The sequence below is a fragment of the Xiphophorus couchianus genome, chromosome 6 (genome assembly GCF_001444195.1).
Source record: "Xiphophorus couchianus chromosome 6, X_couchianus-1.0, whole genome shotgun sequence".
Lineage (NCBI taxonomy): Eukaryota > Metazoa > Chordata > Actinopteri > Cyprinodontiformes > Poeciliidae > Xiphophorus > Xiphophorus couchianus.
This window is the reverse complement of record NC_040233.1, coordinates 18,416,821-18,443,453: the sequence shown is the minus strand read 5'-3', so window position 1 is coordinate 18,443,453 and position 26,633 is coordinate 18,416,821. Positions and strand designations below refer to the sequence as shown.

The 26,633-nt window shown below is 38.4% G+C and overlaps 1 protein-coding gene across 1 annotated transcript; it reads right to left on the bottom strand.

Moving 5' to 3' along the window:
• Positions 1-273: 273 nt before the first annotated feature.
• Positions 274-8,224, bottom strand: gata6 (GATA binding protein 6). Its single transcript, XM_028021794.1, has 7 exons — positions 8,101-8,224; positions 6,814-7,700; positions 5,823-5,995; positions 5,095-5,220; positions 4,919-5,006; positions 4,730-4,827; positions 274-2,179 (listed from the first exon to the last, which is right to left on the bottom strand). Exons 2-7 carry the CDS (start codon positions 7,640-7,642, stop codon positions 2,018-2,020), a joined length of 1,476 nt encoding a protein of 491 aa, XP_027877595.1. The 5' UTR covers positions 7,643-7,700; positions 8,101-8,224; the 3' UTR covers positions 274-2,017.
• Between the last annotated feature and the right edge of the window lie 18,409 nt (positions 8,225-26,633).

Below are 26,633 nucleotides of genomic sequence, written 5' to 3'. Positions count from 1 at the left end.
TTTTGGCTAGAGATTATTTTTTACAACCACATTTATAAAAAATAAAAAAATAAAAGTTTTTTTCTTTCCTTCCATTAGTTAATCTTAAAAAGATTTAATAAGTTAAAGCTTTTGTCCAGCAAAACAGAAACAGGGAGTGAAAGCATGGATATGGGTGACTCATAAGGAATGCCTGAATGTCCAACACCACAGCTCTCTCCATAAATTCCCATCTCTGACACTTTGCTCTTAAAATAGTGTGCTTCTTTTCAAACAAACACTAAATTTACTTGCTTCATCAGAACAATTTATTGGACTGAATTTAAATATAATAATTTCTCATGATGTTCCAGAAAAAAAAAATAAAACATAAAAAGTAAAAGCGAGCCTGGTACTCAAAGAAATAAATACTTTTAGGGGAGGGAATGATAAGATCCCTCCCTAGGTGTAGTTACTTCGAAAGGGACAAAGCTTGCATTAAACTCAGAAAACTGCCTCCAGTATTCAGTCTCTTTAGAATTAATTGAATTAGTTTTTTCTTTAAAAAGAATAGTCACAAATAATGACAGAGTTCCAAAAATCTTCTCAGGCTGTCAATTCTTTTTGGGTAGCATAAATGTGATCCCAGCAGAGCCGATCCAAGGCCGTTTCGAGACACAGGGGAGCGGCTCTGAACAGAAGTTGATATTTCAGCTACCATGTCATAGCATTAGATATTAGACATAACCTTTGCTATGTTACATCTGCAGTCTAGGTGGTTGTTTTTTATATGAAGGTGGAGGGCAAACAATACTACTCAGAAAAAAAATAATCTGGCTACATTCAGTTGCATAAAACATTTGAATCATTACACATTTGCATAAATAGCACTAATCCACTATTGTAAGCATGGCTTACAATATGACTCCTGTTGGTTGCGGAGCCCTCTGCAGGGGTTTATCTTGCTTTTGTCTTGGGCTGACTCTGGATTCCAGCCATTTTGTTTCTCAAAAATAAATCACAGGATCTCCTATTAGCTCATTTTAAATTCACTATAATAATTAATCATGAAGAATTTCTGTGACTGGGCTCTCTATATTTTTTTTCTAGTTTTGTGCTGAAAATGAGGAAACAGTAGAGAATTGTAAAATGTGTACATTTTATGCTGAGTCAGGTAGTGCAGCCATTTAGTTATATCGGCTGAGCTTTGTTCAAACACAACATCCAATTGCATGCAAACATCTTTTAAGAACAGTACCTTACTCCTCTCTGTAGCTGACAGCATTTTAATACATAAAACAAGAAGAAATCGATAATTTGTATGTTTTGAAGTAAATGATTAAAGAACAAAAAAAACACTGACACTTATACCCTGTTTTAACCAAACTACTTTCAACATAAGCAGTAAGAGCTTTCAATGGAAAATATGTGCAGATCCAACAAACACTTAAAAAAAAATAAAAAAGACATCAGAATGGTTTAACATCTGCTCTATATTGATATCTTTATTAACAATCATAGCCACGTTCTCAACAATTGGAGATTCATAAATATATATATATATTTTGTTTTTTATTTTGATTCATCAAAGTCATCTCAGCACTTATGGCATGATTCCAGTTGTGGGGAGAAAAAAGAAGAACAATCTAAATATCCTCAGTGCCTCATCAAGCACTCGTGTCCAATCAGCAGTGTTTTCTGTAGAGAGGAAATCCGTTATGTACACGATGGTTTTCTTTGAAGAACCACTGACGGGAGAGATCAGAGTGAACAACAGGCTTAAAACCATCCTGTGCAGGCCGTCTGACTGATTGTCCGACCTGACATTTCCACTGACTGCCAGACGCCAGCACTACCAATCCCGGATATTCCACACACAGATCAAGGTTAAGCCGTGACTGACACTCGTCTCGCCATCGTTTTTCCCTCGTGTCGAACTCTTCTTGCTGGGGCCGGGGGTGGAGCAAACACTGTTCTCCAGGTATATCCACACCGCAGCGTCCAGAAAGAACAGGAGAGGTCAGGGATTTCTGTCCACACGCACAAAACTTTTGAGTGTTTAGGCTAAAGCTATGGGGCACCAGGGTTCCCCCCTCACTGAAGCTACATCTGATGACTGGGTCAGGCCCACGCTGGTGTACAGGCTGTCCTGTCCAGGGTATTTTACCGCAGAGCCCGAGCCGGCTCCCTCCCCAGAGCCCGGGAGCACGGACGAGCTGACCTGCAACAGCAGCAAACATAATGTCAGCTGGGAACATTATTCAAAATATATAACATTAATTTCGAGAGAGATAAGTATAGGTCAGAGATATAGTCGACTCCTGCTGAGAAACACTTCACAGGCCGGATCCAACAAACTTTGCTTACAAAACAGTTCAAGTCTAAACATCTCAAATCTACTTAATGTAAAAAGAACTTCAACATTATGCAGAGTAAGTTTTGATTGATATTTCTATAAATTTGCATTTTCTACTGCTGCACAGCACATTTACCTTTGACAGTATATAAATATATATATATATATATATATATATATATATATATATATATATATATATATATATATATATATATATATATATATATATATACTATCCTATATGGTAGTATACATGGGGAAACTTGCTGCAATATTTTAAATTTAACACATTGCTACACTGTAACAATTTCTTTAATTCATATTTAAAGGACAGTAAGCTCTATGTTTTAAAGCAACCTAGGTGTAGTTACTTGCTTAATTATTAACCCTCACTTCGAAAAATAAAAATAGGTCTTTCATCTGGTAATTAATAATTATCTCAGCATAGAGCAAACATTCAACAATATTCAAACTCCTCAGCCCCCTCTGAACATCAATAATATTGAAATGACAGGCTTCAAACACATATGTAATTTTAAAATAACCTAACTACAACTCAGTTATTGTTTTAACTTTAATTCAATAACAGCTGTTGAAATACCTACAGAACACAGAAACATGCTGTATTTGAACTACGGTAATTTGCCTGTAATTTCTCACATGCATAGGAGTTTAGTTGTGTTACTATAGCGACTTGGCTTATGGTTGTATTTTTGTATAGTTGATATAAGTAAAAGAGTAAAATAACATATTTTTGAAAATTACATTAAATTAGCAGATATATAACAGCCATTCATACATTGTGAATTTTATCACACTCAGTACAGTTCCTATGTTTACTCGATTTACAAAATTACTGCCCATCTCTTTTGGTTTATTGGTTACTGTTAGCAACTACTTAAATAAGCTTGCTCACTGGCACCTTTGCATTGATAAAGAAAACACAGCTGGGTAATGAAATACGCGTTTCCTCTGACAGTGTCTGACAGTGTCTGACAAGTTTTATAATTTAGAAACGATTTCAGAAGTACAATGAAGAATAAAACAGCTAATTCTGCTTTGTGTATATCTGGGTTGCGATAAAGGCACAAGATTCAAGCCGATAAGCTGACGCGTTAACAGAACACGTTAGCACCTTTTTAATGGGAAATTTAATTTAAAAACTTTTTTTTTTAATGAGACAATAAGAAACAATAAAAACCTGAATTGCTGTTTTATGCCTTATGTAATGTCACCAGACACAGGTGACCATAGAAGCTTATTTTTAGGATCATAAATTGTATTTTGATTAAATGATCTTTTACAACGGAAATGGTAAAAGAATCAAAAAGTAACCATGGCCTGCTATTAAGGTGACAAATAAATAATAAAAGATTGGTTTGTTTTGCAGAAAAGTCTTCTGTGTACATTTAAAAACTGAATTGTGAATAAACAACTTCATTAATCTAACTTATACTAGTCCGAATAACTCTTTATTTTTCAGAAGATTAAAACCCAAAATATCATCTGAACGGAAACTTTATTTCACTGTTAATTTACCTTCAACCCTGCACTTTTATGGGGCGTTTCAGAGCACCACTGTAATACATTCTTCTGTTATGTTGCTACAGGTGGTAGCCCATAGCCACAAATGCAACACGATTAATAACAGAAGCCTATTTAAATTGTGTTTTTTGTGAAAACCTAACATGTGAGAAGAGTTTTGGTTGCATTAAACAAACTGGAAAAAAAGCATCAGCTGATGAGAAATGTGAAGTTCATATTTATTGTAAAATGATGACACACTATTTAAGTATACATGCATCAGCCCGATGCTTTTAGCAACATTGCACAATATATGACGTTTTGAGACATATGACTAATACAATTTTAGGTGATGGACTATTATGCTATTTTTTTTTCAACCACATTCACCATATTGAAGTTGTGTCCAGTTTTTTTTTTAATCCCCAATAATTATTTCTACCCATTGTTCCTGTTTGTAGCCTGATCTAAATACAGCTTTAATGTACCACATAAAAATTTGCAACACGGTGAAAATCTCATTCTCCCAATTTCATAGAGTAAAGCTTTCCCAACAAAGTAAGGCAACCAGACACATCAGTGGCAGTTTGTTTATGACATGGCTTTGCACACAGGGCACCATTCTGTCAGAGAGAGTCCTATTCTTTTAAATTGTGTTTTAAAGTGCAGAGATTCTTTAAGCACAACTTTGATTTGTGAGGCGTGTTTGTAAAAAATAAAAACGTAATCCTTAATTTTCCCCCAAAATACTGTTCATATCTATTTGCGTATCAATTATATTCTGAATGCTAAAGTAGAGGCTCTCCAAAGGCCGCATTCATGGAGCCACTCTCCTCTAAGCAGCTTGTCTACGCTGTCAAGGCAGCATAAGTAAAAAATGGATCTTACCCCTGACACTTGTGCAGAGGGAGAGCTGGTTTTGGAGCAGTCTTCAGAATTGGATGAGGATGTGGATGTGGGAGTCATGGAGACAGAGTTGTTGGTGCCTGTCACAGAAACAATAACTACATTACTACACATGGTTTAACAGTTTACCTAAAGTGTAGACGCAAGGTAAAACACCAGCTAAAATCTCACCCGAGGATCCTTTGGTCTTACTCAAAGTTTTGGGTTTTCTTTTTCGTGTCTGGATTCCCTCTTTCTTCATGGCAAGCGGTCGAGGTACCTGAATTGTGCAAGAAGGAGCAAATTTAACATCAGTTGAAGGGTTTCAATTGGATTTAAGGGAAATGTTTAAATATAATTGAACTCACTCCATGAAGCTTAGTGTAGAGTCCGCATGCATTGCACACCGGTTCTCCTTCTGCGTTCCTGCGCCACAAGGTCGTTGTGCTGGTCTGACAGTTTGCGCAGGAGAGGCCGATTCTTCTGGAGGTTGACTGGTGGTACACATAGAAAATAAATCATTTTAGATTTTTTTTTTCAGCAGTGAAGAAAATCGCCGTTCTCCATTAAAATGACACTTTAGCCCATTTAGACCCCATTTCCTTACAAAAATAGAGTTTCTATTGTGATGTGCCCTTTAAGTGGACGTCTTTTAACAGCGTGCTACTTCACAAGGAGCTCGGTACGTGAGATCCAATTTCCCTGTGAAAACTATCCGTAATGGAACTAGGAAGTATTTGTCTCTATTAGATTAAATTGTCAAACATACTTTATGATTAAAAATATCAAGTAATATGTCTCGATTAGGTTGGGAAAAAATATTCAATTTGCGCATAGTTTAATAAACCATTTGCGCAACAAGAACAAGCTTTTGGAAATTATTTTGAGATGAATGGTGCTGATTAGATCAACAAAGAAATGTATTTTAAAAGTAAATTTCCTAACATCTTATTTATTCGACAACGAAACAAGACTAAACCATGAACGGATAACTATTTTTGCTTTCACCGTTCGCGATGACCTCCAGGAATTGTTCGGGACAATTAGGCAGGAAATTGAGTGCTCAGGCGGCGCCCCTGTCTATCTGCCTCCTTACCGTCCTTTTCTGCGGTTTAATTAATGGCCGGCTCAGGCCATTCATTTTGCTGTAGAGGCCGCATGCGTTGCAGAGAAAGTGGCCCGTGCCGTCGCGCCTCCACAGCGGTGTGGAGATGGAGCCGCAGTTCACGCACTCCCTGCTCTCCGCCATGTCGTCCAGGATATCTGAAACTGAGCAGAAAAGGAACGGGTTAAAGAAAGCGCGCGTTTATTATTTTAATTGTTATAATATATTTATTCTAATTATTTTTTTAATAGATTTTTATTATTAATAACAATTCATAATTCAGAAATCCGGACAATATTATACACGATAGCAGAACCTAAAGTAAATTTGAATAAAAAAAAAAAAAAACTTTACGTACAAATTAAGTAAATGTACACACTTTAACCGTTGATCAATGACTACAGTTTATTATTATTATTATTATTATTATTATTATTATTATTATTATCGCTAATAATAATAATAATAATAATAATATAGTATACTAATTGTTGCCCACACACAATAAGGATGCCAACAAATGGTGGGTGGGGTATGAGAATTTAAAATTTCTTATCCTCTAAAGTCCATTGAGATTACATTTCTTGTGAACTTATGCTGTAAATAGAATTAATAAGTTGCGATATGTTATAATATCTTTATTATATTTCTTTTTTTTATTTATTTTATTTTTTTATTTATTCATTAACTTTTATATATATATTCTTTTGAACTGAATTAGTACCCCAGATCCCCACTCATACACATAACATTATAGAAGTCCTTCCGTTTTGGTTTTGCTGTGACCCCCAACATTCCCAGTAGCCCTCAACAGGTGATCCCATCTGAGACCTTTCTGACCGTCTTCACCAGACCAATAACTTTTTGTCTGTTTGGCTTTATTTCAAGCATTTATGCAACGTTAATCATGTTTTTGTTTTTGTTTTGTTTTTTTCCTTAAATGTCATCACCATGTCATCTTTGCTTTTCTTTTTTTTCTTACCTCCGTTTGGACCTCTAATCAGGGGCGCACCCCTGCTTTGCAAAGTGTGCAGCATGGTGTTATCAAAATGTCCCCCGGTCCAAGGTGAGGGCAGCTGAGGTGCCACATAAGGGGAGTATGGGTTAGCGTAGGTCCCACTTAAGGGTCGGGAGAGGCCGTATTGGTCCCTGCTGCTCACATTCAGCGTGTTTGTGTAGCTGCTGTCCCTGGGTGTCCCGTTGTTCATGGGCGGACTCGGAGGATAGTGGTACCGGCTGGAGGTGTGCGGGCTCCCTGCGCTGTACGACGACGGGCTCTCCGGGGTGGACTGCGACCACACCGAGTGGCTGGAGACTGCGTGGCCGGCCTGCGCGGAACCACCGGCCTGCAGGTAGGAAAGACTGGAAATCATCGGGTTCACCCGGGAGCTGGGCACGTAGACCGGGGAGTTGGGGCTGGAGTGCATGTAACCAGCGGAGGAGGAATCATATCCAGTCTGGCTTTGGGCTGCGGCGATTGCCAAAGTTTGGTACATGTCGGCGGGGTCCACCAGCAGGCTTGCCTTGTGCGCTCCGGCGGAGAGAACGAGCTTGCTCCCCTGATCCAAGTCCGTAAACAGCGGGATGTCCTCGCCGGCGGTCGCAGCGTTGCCGTGATGTCCGAAGTGAAGGTAGGGATGCAGCGACCTGCCGTCCGGACGGCGGTGGCCCAGCGCGTCGAGCTCGCTCGGAGGCGTGGGCCCGTCTCTCCTGCTGCTGTCACCGGGCAGGTAGCTCTGCTCGGCCGGCGAGCCTGGGCTGCTGGAAACTTCTCGCTTGACCATGGACCAGCTGTTTTCACCCAGGTCCATCCAGGAGCACTTTCCATACACAAAGTACTAAAAAAAACCTATCAGAGGGCAGTGTACCCTGTAAGAAAAAGAAATGAAAGTGTAAGGAAATCATCAAGTAGATTTCAAACTATAATCCATCCTTTAAAGTAATATTAAGTCATCCTGCAATGACTGCTGAGTGCACATCAAGCGCCTGTAAAAGGTTCGTCCGTGTCAAATAGCTCCACTCCCACTCACAAGTTTACCCACATCACAGATCGGAAACAAAACGCAATATGTCTTCACAGCAAAAGAGATAACCGTTTGATAAGACCTTAAACGAGATAAGGGCTGAGCGATAAAACAATACCCCCGAAATGATGAGTTCATTCCCGCTGCGCTCACCAACTCGGTCGGATGTTTGAACCCAAATGAGAAGACACAGAAAAAAAAGGAATAAAAGAAAAGAAAAAAAACACGCGACAAGACGCCTGTACCTTCTACTTGTTTGCCATAAAGTCGCTGAAGTTTCTCAATACTGCGCTGCTGCTGTTGCCGCTGCTGCTTCTTCTCCTGGGAGTAATGGGAAGCGCCGGTGCGCTCTGACTGGGTTTATGAGGGGAGGCGCTTCCAGCGGCGGCGGCCGAAGGGGGAGGACCAATCAGGTTGCCGCGGAGGAGCTGCTGGGAACTCTATAGGGGTGCCAGCCTGTGAGCTCCTCCAATCAATCACACCGAGAAACAACCGAGAGGCCGGGGAAAAAAGAAACTCGATCGCGACTAAAACTTTGATTTCAAGATGCAATCAGAGAGAGGTTAAAGATTGAGTCTCCGTTTCTATTTCTTACTCATTAACCTGCTTGATTATTACTATTATTATTTTTTTTAAGCGATAGAATGTTTAATTCTTTTTTCATGTAAAGTCTGGTAAAGTTTATTTTAAAATGTTGCCTATTTTCCCCTTGATGCAGCATTACATCATATATATTATATTAAACTTAATGTAACGCATTGTTGCAGTATGAGAAATGCAACTGTTTTTAAATCATCAGATAAATTAAGGTAGAGTTGGATTCTTCATCCACCTACCATAATTTATTTTGTAAATCGTGTACATGGAGGCTTTATATTATTTCATATCTGAGTGAGCTGCAAAACTCCGTTTTCTATCTATCTATCTATCTATCTATCTATCTATCTATCTATCTATCTATCTATCTATCTATCTATCTATCTATCTATCTACAAATTATATACAGTATCGTATTTACAAATGGAGTCAAACTGCAAAGAAATACTAATGCATAGAACTAATTCTAGGTTTGTATTTCCCCTTTTTTTGTATTTCCACTCTATATTCATCAAGTTAATAAATAACTCCTAATTAATTGGTTTATTCAAGGCGCTCACAGAGGATTAAGCAGCTTTTCAGGATGCACAAACTTGTTAGCTGCTCCCTTTGTGTCCCTTTGAACCGCAATGATTCGCTCAGCTGGAATATACATCGTGATGATGAGTGAAGTGATCAAGAAAGAGGTTGGAAAAGAAAGATGTGACGAGGTGTCAATTAAATCATTCTCTCTTCGTTTACTGGTGTTTTTAAATCCGCTTTCACCAAAGCTCACACAGAGCCGTTCAGCACGTTTTGATAACACGTGCCTCGCTGGGAGAGACTAAAAGGCCATAGCTAAATGCTACTGCTAATAAAGCCTCTACAAGCCGGAAGCTGCAAAGAACTACTATTACTAATAGCTGCCATGTTGTCACACTGTGTTACTACCACAGACCCGGTCCAAAATTATTTGAATTATTTGAAAAGGGGCCCATCTCTCCTCAGCTGGATATTTATTTATTTATTTATTTATTTATTTATCAGTAATTAATTTTATACGATCAATCTTTAAAGCTGTTTGAACTGTTTGTTGAGAGTTATGTCCAAACATGACAACCCTGTATTGTGTTCACAAGTAACCCCAGAAAATAGTCTGTCATCTGCTGATTCACGTACAGCAGACAGCAGTGAGCATGAAATGTTTCCCGAGCTCCGACAAGCTGCTTCATCTGTGAAGGTTTGTGTACAACTGGCAAATATGTCAATAAAAGATATTCATCACCAAGTCATCATTTAGTAAGTGCCCTATAGACGCTTCACAACAATACATAACCAAATAAACAAATAAATAATGTAAGCATTGGTTTACCTAGAAGTGGGGGACCCAAGTGAAATTCTGAATGGGGCCTCAAAGAACGTTGTGCCGGCTCTGGATTTAGAAACGACGGCTGAATTAGGCGCCTTTCTCTATTATCACTTTAATACATTACATGGGCTATTTCAGACAAGTATACTGTCAGTTTATTTGATTCCACCAGCACACATTATGTGTCCACTCAAACTATGGACATATAATGTTAATACTTTGTTCTCGCCACAACTAAAAATAAGTAAAATAATGTGTATAGCTATTTCTGAGTTAGCATGTTTTTGTGCAGCAGCACTGCTTCTGTTATTGCTCCAGAGGGGAGAAAAGAGGCCCGTCTCCCTCTGAAGTTGCGCATTTCTCTCTGTGCCTTGAAAGTGAATCTGACAGACTCAGTAAGCTTTTTTTTTTTTTTTTTTTTTTTTTTTTTTTTTTTATCAGATGCGTCCGAGGATCTGACAATTCTGTTACAACCTAACTTGTTTTAGGTGAGGCCCAGATTTAATCAGCGAGAGTAAACCAAACTATAACCACTACTGTCTCCCATCGAGTCAGCGCGCAGTTGTCAGGGAGGTGACAGAATACATAACCCCGTCGTCTCTCTCTCTCTCTCCCCCATCTCTCAGTTTTTCTCACACACTTCTTTAGCTCGTTGCGTTGATGAATGAGGTGTTTTTTTTCTCGCAGAGATGTCAAAGTGTGCTGCTGCTCTGACACACCGAGCCTGCGGGAGGAGGAGGAGTAGGAGAAGTGGCAGGACGCCGCCCTGTCTCCACTTTATCCGCGCACAGCGGCCCTTCGTGACTGCTGTCGGAGAAGAGACGCAGGCCTGTAATCTAATTATCTTTATCAGTTGACCACAGACCGTCTAGTAAAATGGGCACAGAGTGTCAGATAATATTAAAACAGCTGTAAACATTCATTCTAAAATGTTAGGCAAATAATGAATATAGAAATATATATAAAAAAAATACATCATTATTATTATTATTATTATTATTATTGTTCGATTGTTTATAGAAGCAGATCGGTTTTATCTAAATAATGTTTGTTTCTTTCTTGGAGGTGTAACAAGCTGATGACCGACCCTCTTCAGGTGTCAGAGTTTTATGTACCGACTTGATAATGATTATCTCCAGCTCTCTGCTCGCTGTAGCCTGATTCTTTTTGACTCCTAGAATCTAGGGCGTTGTCATGCATGGTAAGAGCAAATACTACGTCAAAAATATTCACACATAACATAATTTAATAAAATAAAATAAAATAAAATAAAACAAAACAAAGCAAAATAAAATAAAATTAAATAAAATAAAATAAAATTAAATTAATAATAATACTAATGCAACGATAGTACTTTGTTATATGTAACTGTACGTTAAAGTGTAGATGTGTAACACCGTCTTCACACTGAAAAGGCCACTGTGGACGTCTTAATACGCCCAGCTGACGAGAATGTGTTTGTGATGATTAATTTATGATTAATGAGAAGCGATCGAGCAGCAGGAAACGCGTCCAATTCATCATCTTAATTACGTCTGGGGTTTTTGTTCTTTCTTTTTTGGGGGGGGGGGTCTGCTTGTTTTGTTATTGCGCGTTTTAAATAAGACATGGTGCTGCTGACAAACGGCCTCTCTGACGTAGCGACATTTTTTCTCTCTCATTTATTTGGTGAAACGGAAGATAAAGTTACAATATTGCAAAGGGTAAAGTCATCGATTTGCTTGTATTGTCAGGGAATTGAGGTGGCCTATTTATGAGGTTCAAATAAATAAATAAACAAAAAAATACTATTAAAGAGAAAGTAAGAAAGAAAAAAGAAAGCAAACGCAATTTCAGTAAAAGACGCCACAATCTGTTTTTTACTTTGGACGATTTTCATTTATTTCCACACTGTTTTGGATGATTTTTACCCAAAAGTCCCCAAATGCATCTTTTTTTAAAATTCATGCGAACATATCTTTATATCTCAGTTTATGAATTGTAGAAAACAGTTTTTCTTATATTTGTTTTGTGCCCTTTTATCTGCTCCAATTACCAGAAATTAAATAGATAAATAAATTCCCACTCAGTTTAACAATAGAAGTGGCAATTGTACTTAGATTTTGATCAGTGCTACTTAGTTTGATTAATTTAACAATTTTAATTACCTAGCAGGTTGATATGATGGTTCAATTAAAGGACCATAAATTATAAGGAAAGAAAAAAATGCAACAGATAACCAAAAGATCAGAATCTCCCAATTTTTCATTGATGTTTTCTGATTGCCCGTTTGCAGCCATCCATTCATTGAACTCATCGATGCTAAGAACATCCAGCAGTTTTGGTCCATAAATGCATCAACTAGTAGTGAGTGAGTTTAATAAGATACACATTTGCAAGAGACACGTGTCTCATGATAAATGAATAATATTGTCATTTCTTCTTCCTATGTTGGATTCAAATCCACTTCAACAATTACAGTTAAATCTAAAAATGAACCCAAAGAAAAATTGGTACTCAGTACAGGAGAAGTCTTACCAATGCAACTCTAATTTTAAGTAATTAAACCCCCAGGGACAAAAAGAAAAATTTGCTACTGAGTGGGAATAAAAATAGCAATAGGTATTTTGTTCCATTTAACACAGTAGGAGTGTAACCGGTAAACCTTTTATGGATGCAAACTCGACTAAAAACAAACCTGTTTGGAATTGTATTTGAAACGTAATCAATTACAAATTTATTGATGGAACCTGACTTAATGTCGTGTTTTGATTGTTGATTCTATGTTGCATTGTGTTTCTGTGTTTGATATGATGTAAAGCACTTTGAAATGCCTTGCTGCTGAAATGTGCTATACAAATAAAATTTGATTGACTGATTGATTGATTGATTGATTGATTGATTGACCTGGTGGGGTTAGGGTTAGGCTACAGGGATGAATGAAAAATGAATTGAAATGAATTCATCAGTCTTTTACACTCAGAATAATAGAAAGGTAGTTCATTTTAAAAAAGTGTACGGTTTTTATTTTTTATTTTGTATCATTTCATTTTTTTGTAGCGTTTTATCATTTTGTGAAGATAAAACGACGTAATATATGTGCCACACAATGCAACTGAAGAAATAAAAAATATGGAATGCAGAAAATGAATGGAGAACTGCATTTTGTTCGATTTAAGGTGTGAATCCATCCCAGATTAGACAGCATTAAATTTCACGAGTTGCGAATTTCCCTCAATGTTTAATATGACTCATCAAATATGAAAAACCTGCTTCCTAGATTTACAGCCGCCTGCCAGCGGAGCGTTGAAAACATAGACGTATTTGCTCTCATTTTATGGAAGACACAGTTAAGTTTTACACCCATTTCTTCCTGTGCTTCCACTCAATGGTGGCCTGTCCTGAGCTGCAGGAGCAAAGGCTGCTGGGAGGCCTGTGAGCAGCCAGCCTCTCCTGTTTGAAGTGGTAGATGATTAAACGGGTCATGACAGGTGTAAAAGCAACCTTTGTCATCTGGGACATGCAAGCGTCCTTGCTTCCTCAACTCGCCCACAACGGAACGCCCTGCTCACCTACCCGCCTACAGTGTGTGGGTGTGCGTGTGTGTGTGAAGAAATAGTTGTTTGCGTCTCAGAATTAGGAAGTAGCTCAAATGAAATCTTGCACAATCACTCTCTCTGCTCAGCACAAACAAATGGCTTATCTTTGTAGTTTTTAATTTTTCCTTCATACTTCATGATGCAGAAAAGCTCCATCCTTCTTATTTGACTGTAATCTAAGAATAATGGTGGTGCATTTATCTATTATTTGTTTCTTAGATTTATCACCTTAGTGTCGCACTGTCGTATCAGGCTGACACAGACTTTCAGTGCTTACTTGACCTTCTCTTTAAACTTTAGCTCCAGTGACTCTGTCCGTGCATCAAAGTTTTGCACGTTGTTTTTATTTCATGAGTCGTTTACTAATCATTTGTACATTTGTAATCTTTTGTCCCTTGAAAGTGAGCAATCAGGCTGCCTTAGTGGGAACACAGAGATAGAGGATGTTTGTTCTGGTATCATCAGGATGATAAGTCCAAATAGAGTATTGATATGTCAAATGAAGGTAGAGCAAATCATGCTGTAATGTGCAACATTAAGAAAATTATTTTTTCTTTCTGTGAAGACTAGGGCTCAAAATTTGAATATAAATAAAGCCAAGTTCCAAATATCAATTTTAAGTCAACATTGCCCATGAAGTTGGAATGAGGTTTACATGTTTCAATATTTGTGACAGATGAAATGTATCTCTTCTGTTTGTTTGGATCAATCTCTTCCAAATATGTCACAGTGAAAAAATGAAACAATAAAAAGAGGAATATTTCTGAAAACAAAATTAATCTAAGTTTATGGTGAATGTACATCTTTATTTAAAAATGTCCCCTGACAGCAAAAACAGATCTAAGTAATGGTGTGTAGATTTAAACTGTAGATTTATTTCACAAAATATATATTTTTTTGAATTGAAGAGAGAAAAAAACTGCCAGTTCTGCTTTATTAAGGTCAACAAGCAAATGTAGTGGATTTTTAATCTGATTGGGAAGCAATCCATTATCATCCTCTTAATCCATGGTCAAGTCAGAAAGGCAGAAATCTTAATTATGTCTTAATGTGGATTCTCCCTTCACCCCCAATCCTTATGTAAATATATCCTGATTAAAGGTACACTTTTTCCAATTGTTTCTACATTTGGAACAAGTTGATTCTAAGCCTTTAGGAAAACAGTCTCTTATACTACAATATATAAAGTATTATTGAAAAGTACATAAGTTCTATTAACTCAATTCATTAAGTGTTAATGTTTTTAAACCTTTCTTTCTGTTGATTATAATGATTGTCCTCTTATAACCAGAAATGGTTTTTACTGAAGTACAATCTCTGGTTACTCTATCCACTTTGAGTAACTTCACTACAAATATATATTTTTAACCAAACATGCATGAAACATATACAGTTTTGAGAAGAGTGTTTCTTCTGTCTAAATAAGTTATTTTGTTGTTATTTATTTGTCTATCTTTTTTTTATTTTAGTCAATATCAGAATTTCAACAAAACTATTTTCTTGAGTGTCTGATAGCAACATTTTTAAATATCAAATCAGATGTTATGATCAGTTATTCAACAAATAAATAGCTTATTTATACAATATATATTTAATTTTACTTAAATATTTATAAGTACAATTATTGCCTACATTTAACTTTTACTTGACAAAAAGTATTCAAAGTAGTGATTAATTTTATTTGGTATTCTCCATGCTTTAAAAACCCATAAGAAACATTTTTTATGCAGAAATGTAGTTCTAATAAAGGTATGTTTTATACCTTCTTAAATGCTATTTTCAAGAAATACTTTTAATCTGACAACTGAGCTTCATCTGAACACATAACCAAATTGATAAAATATGATACTGTTATATCTTATGAAAGTGATTTGAGATCAAATAGTCATCAAGCGCACTTGCACAGGTTTCTCGACGTCTTTCTGTGCCCGACACAGGAAACCAGAGCCTCATCTCTGATGCAGATTCAGAGGTTGTGTTATTGTTTCCATGCTGTGGAGCCAGCCCCTCTTTCTGTGTTTTGTCTTAGGCGAGAAGGTCAGGTCCCTATGTTCACTGTCTCTTTCCCTGAATCAGCTGTTTGGAGCCTCGGCCTCAGAGACAACAGCCTTGAGGTGAGGTGACGTCATTGATAGCAGAGCGGAGACAGTTTGAGAGCGGGTACCGGAGATGGAGGTGGAAGGGTGTCTGTGGGGGGCACGGCGTCTCGGGCAGATGCTGCCGGGGTGAGCATTGCTACAGGAGCAGCTGGTAGACCTTGCAGACCCACGCATGCTTTCAAGGTCTACTTAGGCGCAGCTCCTCTTTGGGAAGATATGTTAGCGGATTGTGGTGTGGAAGTGAAACAATCAACCAACTGTTGCACTCAGACCTGAGAGGCAGATGGGATGTAAAGAGAAGGAAGGAGAATGAATCTTTTGCTGCAGGTTCTGATAGAAATGGTACCAGGTGATTTCCACCGGATGTACAAGCGCCAGGGTTCTGCTGCTCTGAATGATGGCCTCCAGTCATGGCTAATTGGTTACTCTACAAAGCATCTGGTGCATTAGCTTAATTTACTGGAGCAGCTATGTCAACATAAAGGTGCACATAAAGCAGAGAACAGGTTTGAATCATGAGGCGGGATGGCGAATGATGGAGTAATACTTGATATTCTGAAAGGCCAGGGATTTGTGTTGCTGCTTTAATTTTGTTCTGCACACTGTTACAGCCTCATCAACTATAAGTACAGAGCCAATCAGAAGTTTACATCCTCTACGTGAATATTATGTTAATGTTTGGCTTTTTATGATAAATTTGACCTATTCTTTTTCTACCACAAAAAAAAACTACACTGAAAGTTATGGGCATAATACTGACTGGTTTGTGGATTTTCTTTGAAGATGTATATATATATATATATATATATATATATATATATACGGTATCAGGCTTCACTTTCAAACCTAAAAACATCGTAGCAGGAGTCAAGCATGATGGGTGGTGGCAGCATCATGCTGTAGGCCTGAGTTGTTCTTGTGCACTACTTCAATTTTTACTGAAATTAACACGTTTTTGTTAGAAATTGTGAGACATCTGAGTGTTTAAAAAGAAGAACTATGTAAAACATCCTCAAAACTTGTTTAAAATTAATAAAGTATCCTGAGATAAAGCTTGCTTCATGGTTTTTAAAATCACTTCAATATCACATCAAATTATTAGTCTACTTTGGACAAACAAAATTAATCATATAAATCATTACAAGCTCAAAATTATTCTGACTATCCTGCCAATGGTGCAAGTGGATGCATACGTCTGACTGAACGTTAGATGTTCTGTATGTTGACACTAACCGTAAATATTTAATTAATTAATCCTTTAGGTTATTCTAATTTCATGATCTTAGAAGCCTAATAGTACAAAAACAAACTAAAAAAACGTGTAAGGTTTTAATCTTTTATTTGTTTTATTGTTAAAAATGCCCCAAAACAGATTAGCTTTAAAGAATTAAAAATTTCAAGATTAAAAAAATAATGTCAATTTTGTGCAATTTTGTGGCTGTGGCTGTTTTCTATCTTTACTATTTACTTATTTAGCCTGAAAAATAATTAAAAATGCTATGCTAGTATGGCATATTTGTGAAAATATGAACATCTCAACCGTCCAATGCAAAAGTGGCTTTTGAAAATCTTTTTAAAAGAATCTAGCTTAAACCAGACAACACGTAATGGAAGAAACCATTTCCCATTTCTTTATATTTTAGTCATTGTTGGAGTCACTTTGTTCAGTTCCACATAACAAGGGCAAGAAAATACCAAATAATTTCACTGAGACGGTCTAATTATAGTAGGAAATTGTGAATGCAGGGTTTAACTTTTTGTGGATAGTGTTTACCTTTCTTTCCAAGGGAAGAATATGCTCCAAAAATGCATATAGCTTTTCAGTGAGAGGAACAAATAAGCCCAAGATCTGATAAGATTTAAGCTTCACTCAAAAGAGTCTGGACCTGAAGCAGACTTGGCCCGACTATGGCGCGGCACAACGCTTATCCTTGTCTGACCGTCCAGGCTCACTTTGTCTCAGCCTCACACTCAACACACAACTCCCTCTCTGCACACATTGAATACACTCACAGTCTGAGGTTTCTGTCGCCTTCGCCGTCACTTTAGTCACCCACCAGACAATGAAAACATTGAGAGGCAGTTTCTATGGTGTGACCAGGGCCTTTTGTTTGACTGAAAACATATGCATTCTTAATGCTGCAATTATGGTTTTATCAGATTGCTGTCAAACCCACCAGTCCAGCACCTTCCTTTGTGCCCTTTTTAACGGTGTGTACTGTACCAGTCGCTCACAATGTTTTCATATTTGCCCTTGGTGGGAGTAAATTATCCCAGACTGGTTTTTGTCTCAGCAGGCGGGAAAACAAGCAGCTTAGACACACAGAACAGTGCGTCACAACCATTTTTACTGCTTTGGTTTAAAAGCCGAATGAGAATGTCAGTAAAATTGTACATTCTTGCCAAAGTACTCATCACTTTCCCTTGACATTATCCAATAGTTTAAACAGTTGCAATGTCTTAGGGTTTTACATGACAGACCCAACACAGACTCATACATAATTGTAAATACAAATCTGAAAATGTGATATACATTTATATTTCCTTACTCTGGAGCAGCTACAGAAATCCAAAACTCAAGTGTGAAAATCTGTCTGCAGGATAGCAATTAGTTATGCAGTGGGTGGGTTGTGGAAGAGAGAAGCTGAAATCGAACCTAATTTTTTTCCGAGAGCAAGATGATTTCTTCTACTTCTGTGTGAAAATGCGTTTTGGTCAGTAAAACCAAATTTGAAATGCTACATACCAGCTACCTCTTTTAGCTGGAGCATCATGTCTGAACACCATCTGTAGCTACAACCAACTGAGAAATCTGAAGAAAGCTGAACAGTAGTATGAGATGTTTTGCCAGAACAGGAAAGTGCTCAGCCAGGTGAGGTTTAATGAGGAACCATCAATGTCTAGGGCCATTAGAGAAAAAGTTTCTGATTACAAATTTACATTATTATTTTCATTTTTCTAAAAAACTTAAGACCATGTGTCGTTTTTTTTTTTCATTTCATACTGCTACACTGACTGTTGATTTGTCAAATTAAATTCATACAAAAATACTGTGAAATTTATGATTGTAACATTACAAAATGTAAACATATTAATGACAATGAATACTTTTTCACAGCTATGTTAACACCAAAACAAAATCTAACAAAAATGTTCATTTTCTGCTTCGACCACCACTGGGTTGCATATATAACACAAAAAAAAGCCGTATCAGGATGATCTGAAGCACGTACAGTTAAACCCTTTAATGTGACTTGCACTGAAGGCCACAACAAAAGGGACCAAAAAAAGACATGACCGATCTGATCCAGCATTGGCTCAGCTGTCAACTGGCACGACTTCCCCTTGCTGTCCAAGTCACGTCCACATCACCAGCTACTTCACAAACACGTTTGTCATCATACCCAAAGCTTCATAGTCAGAATATGAACATGAAAAAGAAGGAAAACTGTTGATGTCTGACTTTGCCAACAGCGTAACTGACTGATGAGCTCTCCGAACAAAGGTGCAGATAAATCCTGCTCTGAACTTCAAAAGAGGCCCTGTCCTCCGGTTTGACCTCTGACCCTATTTTTCTTCGACACAAAGATGAACCCTGACCAGCGTGTGCGCTTTGTTTTGATAGATGCTGGTCAGTGGCTTTGGCTCCACTAAGCCAAGTGTTTACAGATCTGCCAGAACACAGCCTTCTAGATTGAAGATGCTGCGTTGCAGACAGGCAGACATCAGCCCAAGTCTGAGGCCTGGACTGTTTGACATTATCCATAAAACAAGATTAACGCAACATGATAACAAGACGAGGACAAAAGGAGTGAGTATCTGTGTCCATGTGATACATTAGAACAAATGAGAGATAATGACAATGATGATTTGAAGATCACTCCTGTCATTGTTTTTTTTTTATTATGCAACTTATAAATATCCTTTATAAGATTAAAAATGACTTAATGATTCTGGAATAATTGTTTTGAAAATAAAAACTTGATATTTTTCTAGCATTCTATGTTCCCCTATATCTGACAAATCACAAATCTGTTAATTAAATCTGTGGGGACAAGATGAGCAAAAACTCATAAAGACGCCCACTCAAAAGTGTACATCCCTATTAAAATGAGACATACTATTTTATTATGGATGGATTGGCAGATGGATGGATGGATTCTGTAAATCCTGAGTAAATATTCAGCTTATTAGAAGAAAAAAAGGCAATAAATGTGTTGCATTAATATTATGCAAGTCTCTTAAATTAATAAAAAAAAATTAAGCACCTTCAGATTGAGCTTCAGCATTCCATCTCAATGAGTTCACATTTGTCATCTGATTAATCTGAAATAAAGTTTGACCATCCCTACAAGCATTTATGGATTTGAATCCTTTATCAACTATAATTGTTTGCAGAGCGGTCATAAAGAGTCAGGAGGATTGCATTGTACATAGATATCAGTCAGAAGAAGAATGTAAAATGCACAGTGAAAATAGTCAATGGTACTTGGAGAACATGTCTTCTACATGTGAAAACAATCTACTGTATTTCCCTCATGTCGAGACAGCTGGAGGCATCTTCTTCCAAAAAGCATTCAGGTTTGGCTAAAATCTCCTCAAACATTTGGGAGATTGTGTTGTGGTCCGATGGAACCAAACTGGAAATAAAAATATACCACACTGGCAGTAAAACATGTCGGCACCTTCATACTCTGAGTTTACTTTTTTTTTTCATATGGAACTAGACTTTTTGTCACCCAAATCCTTCAGGTGTGCACTTAAAAGTTGGAGAAGACTTTTATTTTTCAGCATTACTAAGTGTAAGAATAGACCCAAATGAACAAAAAAGCGACTTCATGAGAGGAAAATTAAGGTTTTAGCAGAAGTTCAGAGCTAAACTTCAGAGAAAATCTGAAGGTCAACTGAAGACGGCTGTAAATAGGAGAACTCCTTGCAGCAGAACTTACAGAAATAGGTGTTTCTGCAAGTGCTGAGTAAAAGCACGTTTTACATTTTCATTTAGAATAAAATAAATAAATGATGCATCATTTTCTTTCCACATCATAATCATGCACTACTTTGTGATGGTTTATCACATGAAAATCCAATAAAAAGTGATTTTCAGAAAGACAAAAAAAAACACAATGTCCTTGTTGCCCCACAGCAGCATGCTTGCTGTAGCTACATGTGCTCATTCATCAGCGTGCTACACCTCAGACCTTCGCCCCAGAGTAAAGTACCTGCCATACACAGCTCGACTTAACTTTGCACAAAATATCTTTACACATCTGCCTTTTATGGCAAAAAGGATAAAGGTCATCGAGAAGGTCTTTGAAAAGATGCAGCTAGAGTAGGACCTGACTGACTTGCTGTGAGACGTGGGAGGGAAGGTAGAGAAGAGGAAGAAGAATTATAACAGGGTAGGGAGGAAGCTTTCCACCACCAGGCATGGCGAGGGGCCGGTGTTAGAGGATCCTCACCGCGGGGGCTTGTACACACACAAATCCACACCTCTGAGGGATTTCTACCTGTGACTCAGGTCAGTGGGAGTCTGGCGAGTGGGAGGCGGTAATCAGTAACAGCGTTATATGGTCGTGTTAATCATTAACATGGCCTCTAGACACGGTGCCCCGAGCACCTGCAGACCCTTTTACAGGGACCATCCTCGGACAGAGCAAACAGTCTGGAGGCTCGTTGGGCACATCGTCTCACCTGGCATGCCAGCAGACATTCAGTGAAGCAAACCCTTCAAACTCTGTGAGACCCTATTGTCTTTGCTTCCTGCTATCCTTCCAGGGTCACAGGCGTGGGGAGTATGCGCTATCTGCTTGCTGACTCCCCCAGATGGCCTTCTGGCTTCACACACATAGGAACCTTTGTCAAAACTCCTGAGGCTGGCTTCAAAATTAACCCCTGCTGCCTCTGTGAATCTCTGTCGGTTTAGAGACATGCATGCAAACATGTGCATATAATTCATGCAAAAACACACACACAAACACAATCCTCCCTCTCGGCTTGATAAATGCAGGTCAGAAAAACCTCATGGTGACCTCTTTCAGCAGCTGCTCAGTCTAAACACGAGGACCAACACTTCTTACAAAAGGTAAAAAATCCCTTTAAAAGCTCTCCAAAGACTTCAGCTAAAGTACCTCCTCTATTTCAGTATTTCCTAAAACACTATGAGCTTGATGCACATGCAAAGGGTAGTGACATCAAGTGAGCATTAATGCCTCTCCATCCATGCAGATAGAGGTGTGTGTGCAGCGCAAACAGACCCTTGTACTAAGGAGGCAAAGCTAGAGCACTCTGCAAAAAAAAAAAAAAAAAAAAAATCTGTGCTTGTGTCTATTTCTCTTGCTAAATTGTCTTTTGATAAGGGAATATCTGGAGATAAGTGTTGTCACTGTCCTATCTGGAAACCAGAAGCAAGCTCGATAAATCTCCCCTGTAATCTAATGGGAGTTATGGGCAGTAGCTGCGATCAGAGGGGAAATCCACCACGCAGCATCAGGCTGAAGACTGATTAAAGACAAATGGAGGGCAGCCAACACAGCGAAGCTTGTTAAAAACGAAGAAATGATAACATCTTTACGTTAAACAAATTACTATCGCTACTCATTCAGGATTACTTTGAATTTGTTGACACACTGAAGTCATACTGATAGCCTTTGTCAGTTGCCTAGTGACTGTACACCTCTGTCGCAGCTCTTTGGGCAAAAAACGCAGCGTATGGAAGCAAAACAGCGACATTACTGATGGAGAAAAAAAAGCTAAGATTTATGATCATCAGTTATGCATGCAGATGTGTAATGGGAAAACACTAAGGTTCAAAAGTGTTCATAAACTGAAAGTTATTCACATTTAGTCACGTTGCAACCAAAACTTCAATACCTTTCATTGAGATTTTATGTGAGAGACCAACAAAAAATAGAGCAGAATTGTGGATTGGAAGGAAAACAAAACCAATTCCCCCAGTCTGGGCACAAAACAAAACCAATTCCCCCAGTCTGGGCACAAATTTCTGGATTAGATTAAGGTATTGACTTTGACTAGGCCATTTTAACACATTAAAATGTGTTTTGCAGTTTCTGACAGGTTTTCTTCCAGGACTGGCCTGTATTTAGCTCCATCCAGGATCCCGTCAACTCTGACCTACTTTCTTTCTTTAAGAAAAGTGTCCCACAGCATTACGCTGCCACTGTCCTCTTGCACCATGCATTACTTTTCAGTCACAGTCAGCATTATGCATGTAGTCCAGAAAGACTTTCACCAGAGCGTCTTCTTCCACATGTTTACTATGTCCCCTACATTGATGGCAAGAAAATAAAAACTGTTTCCTCACTGCAAAAATACAATATTTTCCTAGGTATGTTTGTCTAGATTTTAGTACAAATATATCAGTGCACTTGAAATGAGACAAAACTGACGTACAATTATCTTTTCAGCAAAATATCAGAGCTTCTTTTAAGTAAATAATTCTTGAATATTAAAAAATTTCTTGTTTTGTAGGTTTGAACTGTGCCAAAGCTTTTGCTCAAAAATCCACCACATGGGGTGAAAAGTGCTCCATGAGACGTTCAAAGTTTAGGATACAGTTTTGATAAACTAATCTTGCTTCTACGTATATTTTACTGTTTATTTAGAAATGTTTAAATATTATATATGTACTGCTTATAGAAAGTAAAAGTTACTGTATTCCACCTTCATTTCTATTTCCCATCAGGTCCTAAGTGTTTGTGGAGGCAGAGTGGCCTCAGCTCACATTCCTAGCCTTGTTTGTGGTTTCTTTCGGCTATCGTAACAAATTACTCTCACTGACAACCATTTTGTGAGAAAACCATTTTGTGTTTTTTCTGTAATTCTCATGAAATTTCACGCCAATATTATGTGAAACTTAATTTGCCTTGACTTGGATCATATAATACCTCAGACCTGGTTCGTTGTGACATCCACACTGACAGACTGGTTTTGTAAGGAAACGTTGACAGCTGCTGCTGCATTTCTGAGGTATGATGCAAAATAATGTACTAGATCCCAACATCTGTTTATTGAAGCCATATGGTTGTCTTTTACTTGCAAATGTTATTTTATTTTATTTTCTTTGCTCTCTCATATGTTAGAGTGTGAACCTGCAGGCCATTCTGGGTTGTACGTGTTTCTCATCTCTCTACTGTCCTCCAGATCTTTTGCTGTGACAAAAATCTGAGTCTTTGAGCTGAAGGCGAACATTCACCTCCTCCTTCCCCCCTGGTGACCTATGCTCCCAGGGGTTGGTGTTAAGTAAACTTTGTCAGCCATGCAACGATCTCCAGCAAAGAACTGTCTCCTCGCTCATCAGGAGACCCTCTCCATAACACCCCCTAACCCTCCACCTCTCCGCTTTGACATTCCTCCCTGACCAAACTTGTGCTCATCTCTTCTGCCCCCTTCCTTCCCCCCCTCACAACCCATCAGGCCCATCATCCGTCCGTCAGTCCGTCCATTGCCTCGTGGGTCCTGCTCTGCATCCCGGCAGCCCGCTCGGCCGGCTGCTGTCTCCTCCTCTGGAGACAGCCTATCAGGGGCCTCACGTCATCCGTCTCCAGGACCTGACTGACGGGTCGACCTCAGAGATTACCAGCTACTATCAGGGAATGTCTGCCTTCCCTAAGTGGATGCTCCTTTCTCTCCCCACAGGACTGGTTTGGGAACTGTATCCTACTTTATGCCAAAAGAACCTCCTCTGTGGCATTTTATCTGTCTGGGAGCTTCTCTGTTGATTTCCTACAAGGTCTGCAAGGACAAAGTGCCGCACAGCGACGGTGATCAACTATCTTGTCCAGCATAGGCATGCTGATCTTTGCTGTAAACATCGGGCTAGTTTCAGCCGTCCATTTCAGCAACAGAAGAAAAAAAAAGGACTATTCTGCTATCAAGGTTCAGATGGTCTGTTCCCAGGCTGCATGTTGAGACCTTCAGTGCTGCTAATATTTACTGAGGGAATTTTCTGGAAAAAAAAAAGAAAATCATCCAGCGCAGCTTTAAAATATTCCAAGAAAATGTATTTTAATGATAGAGACACATGGCAAAAACAAATAATTGATAACAATTAAAATGCCTTTCGCATTTAGACAGCTGCATCATCAACATTCTATCTATTAGATTAATATGGGACATTTCATCTGTTTCCTATGAAGCTATGGAAAGATTTATTGTGCCTTGCTGTAGGTCACATTGCAACCACAAAGTTATTATTTGAAATTTAATGTTATAAACCAACACAAAATAGTGCATAGTTCTGAAATAAAAAATTGCATGGTGTTGTAGAAATAATAATCTGAAAAGTGTGGCAGTCACTTTCAGTCAGACTTCTCTTTATTCTGATAACCCTAAATAAAGTCAGAAGTAACCTATTGTAAAGTGACACTGAGTGACCTAAAAAGTATTATTATTATTATTATTAATAAACACAGATCTTTTGTTTGTTGAACCCACTGAGATCAAGATGTCTTTTACAGACCAAAAATCAGACATTTCACAGAGTGCTGTTCAATCCATCATCCGAAAATAGAAATAATTTTGCAAAAGTGCAAACCTTCCAAGACATGAGCATCCATGTTAGCTCTGAGTAACTCTGGAGGAGCTGCAGAGAATCACAGCTCAGAAAAAAAAGTCTATTGACAGGACAGACAAAACACTTTATGGAGGAGTGGTAAAAAGAAAGCGATTGTTGGGGAAAAAAGTCAATATGAAGTCAGTTTGCAGTTTGCCAAAAGCCATATAAAGGACACAGCAAACATGTGTGAGACAGTTTTGTGGTCAGATGTGACCAAAGCTCAGGTTTTTGGCTTAAATGCAAAACACAATCTTTTGGGAAAAACAAACTAAGTATGAATAAAACCCACTGAGAAACATGGGCAAAATTCTCTTTTTCTGGCGTTACCAGCTCTGAACCGGTAACGCCACCTCACCCTCCAAAAGCATGTAGTTGAATAACTGTAGTCACCTTTTGCTACAGTACTGACTCAAGGGAGGTAATTACAAATGCATGCCACACTTTTCAGATTGTATTGGCAAAATATTCTGAAAATCATACTTCCACTTCATCATCAGCTTTGCTTTTGTCTATCACAGGACATATGAATAAAATATATTGAAGTTTGTGATCAGAATTTTGATTTGTGAACGTCACAGCTGAATAACAATGAACAAAACTAATAATGGTTTTAATTTTATATATTTATTTAATTGTAAAAGAGATTTTAACAACTTCCCTCCAGAGACTCCCCTATAAAAGCATCACGTTATTTCAACATTTCCCTTTAACCTTCAAACTGCTAACTGATCAGGACTCATACTGTTCCTCTTTATGCTGACTCCACCAGAGAACTGATGTTTAAAAAGTAAACCCTCGCGCCCCCCCAACCGCTTGCCAGGTGGTGTGAAGCGAGCTTACTCTCAAGCCCTCGTCACCACTCTCAGTCTGGAACATGGAGCCCTGAGTTATTTGTGTATCATGTATTGATTTGGAGGTACAAGCCCAGGCTGTAAAGCAAAGATAAAGAAGTTAGGCATTAACTTTTTTTTTTCTTTCTTTTTTTTCTGGGGGCTGGAGGGTCAAATCTGAGTCTGTTTCACAGAGTTGGAACCCACCTAGTAGAGGGAAAAAAACCTCATGGACTCTGGATTATTGATTTTTCTCTCAGAACAGAAAAAGGTATGTGCAGTCAGTATTTCCCTGTGAGCTCAGATAGAGCCGCTGCATTCCTGTCTACTCCCTCCAAGGTTTCTGCCCGCTCTCGGCTCGGCTCGGCAGCACCTGCCAGATGCACACTGTAGTGTTCGCTGCCTCTGTTGAAACCCCTTGTTTTTTTCCTGTAATGGGAAAGAAAAGCACTCATAAAAACATCACACTGGGGAATTCAGCAAAAAACTCTGGCTTCTTCTTTGGTTTCTACCCAAGATCACACGGATAACAAAATGTTGAGCCCTCACCACACAGACAGGCGGCTGCGAATACTGATAAGAAATCCTCACCTGGGACCAGGCAGGGGGACGGAGTCATCAACACCACCGCGTTTGCTTAGCCGAGAGCTGAATGTGATGAGGTTTGCACGTGCTGATTAAGTACGGCTTCGCCATTGTTCAGCAAGCTTGTAGTGGTGTGAAACTAATCGCATCTAAGGAGGGCCTCA

Bases quoted from the DNA above. Each gene is read 5' to 3' on its own strand.
- gata6 (XM_028021794.1), bottom strand. From the start codon at position 7,642: ATGGACCTGGGTGAAAACAGCTGGTCCATGGTCAAGCGAGAAGTTTCC. The intron at 5,007-5,094 runs GTGAGTTCAATT...TGCACAATTCAG, and splicing joins TCTACACTAAGCTTCATGGA to GTACCTCGACCGCTTGCCAT. The intron at 4,828-4,918 runs GTGAGATTTTAG...TTTCTGTGACAG, and splicing joins TAAGACCAAAGGATCCTCGG to GCACCAACAACTCTGTCTCC.